The sequence below is a fragment of the Hippoglossus hippoglossus genome, chromosome 20, assembly GCF_009819705.1.
Source record: "Hippoglossus hippoglossus isolate fHipHip1 chromosome 20, fHipHip1.pri, whole genome shotgun sequence".
Taxonomy (NCBI): Eukaryota; Metazoa; Chordata; class Actinopteri; order Pleuronectiformes; family Pleuronectidae; genus Hippoglossus; species Hippoglossus hippoglossus.
The window spans coordinates 18,910,145-18,915,144 of NC_047170.1; the positions used below are offsets into that span (position 1 = coordinate 18,910,145).

The following is a 5,000-nucleotide window of genomic DNA, read 5'->3' on the forward strand; positions in this document are numbered from 1 at the left end:
GTGTGTGTGTGTGTGTGTGTGTGTGTGTGTGTGTGTGTGTGTGTGTGTGTGTGTGTGTGTGTGTGTGTGTGTGTGTGTGTGTGTGTGTGAGAGAGTGGTGCCTGGCGTTCATCGCTCTCATCATTTATAAACAACATTCTCCATGTCTGACACATCATCTGGCAATGAACCACACACACACACACACACACACACACACACACACACACACACACACACACACACACACACACACACATATATATATATATATATATATACACTCCCCTGAATTACATCATTCAGTTCTTGTTTTTTCATTCTTCTCTTCTTCTTTCTCTTTTCCTCCTTCGTTCGTGCGACATAAACCAACCCTTCACATTTCAAATCAAACGTTTCTGAATCATGATTATTTTACAGAAACACAGACGTTAGATCAGCGATACGAGCTGATAAAAACCAGAAATGCAGAAATGTTTCATGTGAAGAACCTCAACTGTTTCAACTTGGCACAAACGTTGTTTTCCTGTTGCTAAGAAGATGCTAGCAGGTTGTCAGGGAGTCTCCCACCGTCTGTACACATATGGACAAATATGTGAGCGTACACACAGAGCGTCACAGCCTGGCATCAGCGCCTCATTCCTCCGTCTGATTCTCAGGCCTCCTGCCTGGGAGCCGATGACCCGCCGAGCCAAACACACCTCCGACCATAAACCCTGGCTCGCTCGCCCTTTCCGTCTTTCTCGCCGACAGCGGGGGAATTGAAGCGATGTCTGAGCGGCTTCCTGCAGCCATGATCTAAATATATGATATAATATATATAACCAATTTCCATGACATATTGTGTTTGAGTGGCGCATGAACGAAGGAGGGACTCGGATCCAGATCAGGGGGCGATGCAGGATTTGTTCCCTTCCTCTTCACGGAGATATTTGTTATCATCTGGAGGAGGTTTTGTGTTCTTCCTCTCAAGATGGATGCAGGTAAACATGGAGGAGAGAGAACGTGACAGAGAGACAGAATAACTCTGAACAGGAGAAGGATCCAGATCAGTCGAGACAAAACCAGGAGCTCGTTCCTGAAAAGAGGAAAAACTTCCATCGCAGGGTTTGGTGTGAAAAGTCTGATATGGACCAGAAAACGACTTCACCTCAGAACCTCTTTTACCACCAATGCAAGAATCGTGTCAAACAACATGAAGAGAGTCAACGAATGAGAAGCACTGAAGAACAGTCGAGTGCTCGAAACAAATCCCTCACAGGCAGAGAGAGGGTTTGAGTAACGACTTTTATCGTTATCTGGACAATCTGAGTTCCATGTGAAAATGATAAGAATTTCCAGATTCTCAAACGTGGGAATTTTCTTTTGGGGATTTTGAGCCAAAACGAGACATTTGAAGGGATCAGGAAACAGCAACAGGCCTTTTCACACGTTTCCAAGACAAAAGGATTCACTGATAACTTGATAAAGAATCAATGACGAACACAAACGATCGCTGAGCTCAACGAGACATTGATCAGGTCCCGTCTGTGTCAGATGTTTGGAGCCATTTTGTCTCGATCACTCGGTGTCTCGTAGGGAGATTGATTAGAAACGATGAAGATGAGGACGAAGAGGACGAAGAGGACACTTCTTCCTCGTCTGTGATGTGTGTGTAGTAGTGTGAGTGTGAGCGTGGGGTCCAGCGGTGACGTCTGGTCTCAGCTGAATGTTTCCCAGACGGAAAAACCTCTCTCAACAGGAAACAAACAGAAGCAGAGAGAGAGAGAACCTCACACCTGACGGATCTGCAGAGCATCACCAGGCAGCTGTGTGTGTGTGTGTGTGTGTGTGTGTGTGTGTGTGTGTGTGTGTGTGTGTGTGTGTGTGTGTGTGTGTGTGTGTGTGTGTGTGTGTGTGTGTTCTGAAAGTTCATCTTCATGTTGTGTGACACACAGATCACGTGTGCGTTCGGTACGTTATTTATCACTTTTGTTCTCCGTTCTTTCTTATTTATTATCGCGCTTCTGCTTCGTGTTTGCTGCCGTTTCAAACTTTGTGTTTAAACAACAACAAGCGGAGGAAACGGAGCAGATCCCGAACCTGTCGACTGGAAACTCGACACGCTACCGAGGCCAGGGAAACTTCCAAATGCTCCTTTCATCCAAAAGAGCTGAGACGTCCGCTGCAGCTCTAAAGTTCCCACGTACCGATTAGTGACGTCGTTATTCGTCAGCGAGTTCATGTGCTGTGAAGTCAGCCAATAAAGGGACAGGGGTGAATATCTGCATAATAATAAAGATCGTATAATCATATATATTATAAAAATGTCTGTATTTGATAAGAAGTGGTGTTAGGGTGTAAGAGATGGAAAATCAGTTCGCAAGTGACAAAAGTTTAACATTTGACAATATCACATTTGAAGCTTATATTTAGAGCCAATTGTGAAATGATTACACATAAATAAAAATTATAAATGTAAATGATCTGTTAATTGGTTTATAAGCAGCTCGTAAACCAAAAACAGTTTTGACTTTTTATTAGTTTACTTTAGTATTAAGCACATTTTTAGTCAGAATTTGTCGTCAGCCAGTCGTTGGTGAGCGTGTTTACACAGAGAGAGACTCGCAGTAAACAGAGAAGTACAGAGAAGTGACAGATGTTAAAAAGAAAGTCGACTCTTCACAGGAAAAACATACAGATGTGTTTTGGACGCTCGCCGAAAGTTCCAGATGTTGAGTTGAACAGGAGACGACCCTCAGAGGGTAAACATTACTCCGCCGCAGAAACTAGTCCCCGACAAACACAGCCTTCTCCTGCTTTTCACTGTTTCTCTAACATTTGTGATTTTTCTGACGCTTAAACCAAAACGGATCAAATTTGGGGGGAATCAGTTCTGGGGTTTGTGATTCCCACAAACATGAGGAAACACTTTCACTTCCTTCTCGTTTGCTTTACTGAAGAGTGTAATAATAATAAAAGCTTTGTGGGGCAGCGTGGACACAATAACGGCTCCGGATATTCTCTTAAAACCTGGATGTTACTGAGCATGAACCTCAGGCTCCTGGAATGCAGCCGCTCCAACGAGCAGAAGGTCAGAGACAAAGCTCTGTGGCATCACACAGGACGCCTCAGGGCGACCGGGGGGTTCAAACACACACACGTCTACGCACACGCTAACATCAGTGTGTGTGTGACAGTGGTTCACTGCTCTGAGAAAAGGTGGCGACGACCCGCAGCTCCAGGGTCAGATCCTCAGCTGCGTCACTGCTGCGGAGACGGAACAAAAAAGGTCCAGTTCACCTCCGACATGAGCAGATATGGGAACAGACGAGGGCGGATTAGAGGATCTGAAGTGAGCAGCGGGTTTAAGCCCTCGTCTCGCCACAAGTCTCAGAACACACAGCGTTCTCTGGATGAAGACACTTTTCCTTTGGTCTCGTAAAAAGTGGAAACAGGAAAAAACCCAAAGTGAAGATGCACATGTTGAACAACGAGCTGGAGAGAAACAATTCATTCAGAAATATGTGACGCACACGACGGAAATTAATGAGACTAAGTGAGATATTGATCCGGCGCTGAGACAAGAGAACGTGTGAAAGTATAAAATACAATAAAATACGTTGAAAGACGGATCCAGGATTGAGTGTTTTTTGCTTTTAGCTTGAAAGAAGCTTCAGATGCATAAAACCCAACATTTACTACACGACTGAATTAACACTGATCAGGGTTTGGAAGGAGAATAATACTCTCAGATCAGGAACAGGTTAATAGTGCACTCGTATGAATAGATAGAGAAGCTGCATTTTGATAGGATTTATAGATTTAAAGTTTTATTCTAAACTCTGGATTTTCTAAGCTTCTCCTGCTCTGAGCTGGAGGCTGTAAAAGCTTTCTACTCTATTCTATTTTATTAATGTTGAGTTAAATCTCTTTACTTATTTGTCTCTTTGTGAAATGGCCGTTTTGAAAGATGCTGCATAGATGAAATCCTTGTTGACGTATTATTATAATAAAATAAAATATAAATCCTCTACGATACAACAACAGATAGAGGAGATAAATATGTTGTCATCTGCTTGAACCTTTTCACCGTGTAGGAATCTGTAGATTTATACAGACTCACACATTATACACACACACACATAAACACACCGAGGACCTGATGAAGGAGAGACGCAGGTTTCACGGTGGTCTGGAGTTATTTTTAGAAGAAGAGAAAGTCGGGTGATTGGCCCGGAGGTCCAGTCAGGCAGTGCAGGTCGAGTACTGCAGCGTCTGTTACCTCTGTGACGGATGAAGTGAGAAGCTGCATCTTTAGTTTTACTTTTAAAGACAGAAGAAGTTAAACCGATTGAGACACTTTTACACTGGAACCTGTTTGTCCCACACTGACATGAACTGAGGGTCAAAGAGTCAGTCCCCTCTGCACACAGACACAAACAGAAGTCTGTCGTCAGTTGTCTCTTTGGGGTCTGTTGTTGTTTGTGTTTCTGCTGCAGAGCAACAACAGCGACGAGAAGCCGTCGACACCACAGAGAGAACGATTCTCTCTTGTTTGCAAAAGGAAACTATTGTGGTTTTTTAAACCCGGATCACAGAATTTCTAGATTGGCACTGAGGATCACAACAACCAGAACCTGTGGAAACCATTTCTTCAGTTTGCACAAACAGCCTGTGGAGGAAACCGCATTCTGCAACACGTCCCTGCAGCTTCCTCTGCTGCTGTTGCACCAACAGCACCTGCAGACGTCAGCAGCACAGTGGATGTGAAACTGAACACTGAGCTCTGAGCCAGCTCCTCATCAGCGAGCTCACACCGGTAAACCTGCAGGAAACCAGAGCCTGACTCACCTCGCTGGGATCGTCTTCGTCGCTGTTGGAGCCGCAGGCGACGAAGATGATGGGGTAGACGTCCGACCAGCCTCGCTCGGTACAGTTCCTGCTGAGGTTTCCTGACAGTCGCACACAGAGACGTTGTTTTAGGAGCAGAAACGTTTATTCTCTTGTTCACAGAAATCATAACTCAAACCACAGGGGAG

At 44.5% G+C, this 5,000-nt stretch overlaps 1 protein-coding gene across 1 annotated transcript in view; it reads right to left on the reverse strand.

Moving 5' to 3' along the window:
• The window catches only part of LOC117754086 (vasoactive intestinal polypeptide receptor 2-like), a 17,487-nt gene that overhangs the window by 5,367 nt on the left and 7,120 nt on the right, over positions 1-5,000 (reverse strand). The window contains exon 4 of the mRNA XM_034572756.1: positions 4,813-4,913. Coding sequence (XP_034428647.1) covers positions 4,813-4,913 — 101 coding nt within the window. The remainder of the gene's footprint in view (positions 1-4,812; positions 4,914-5,000) is intronic.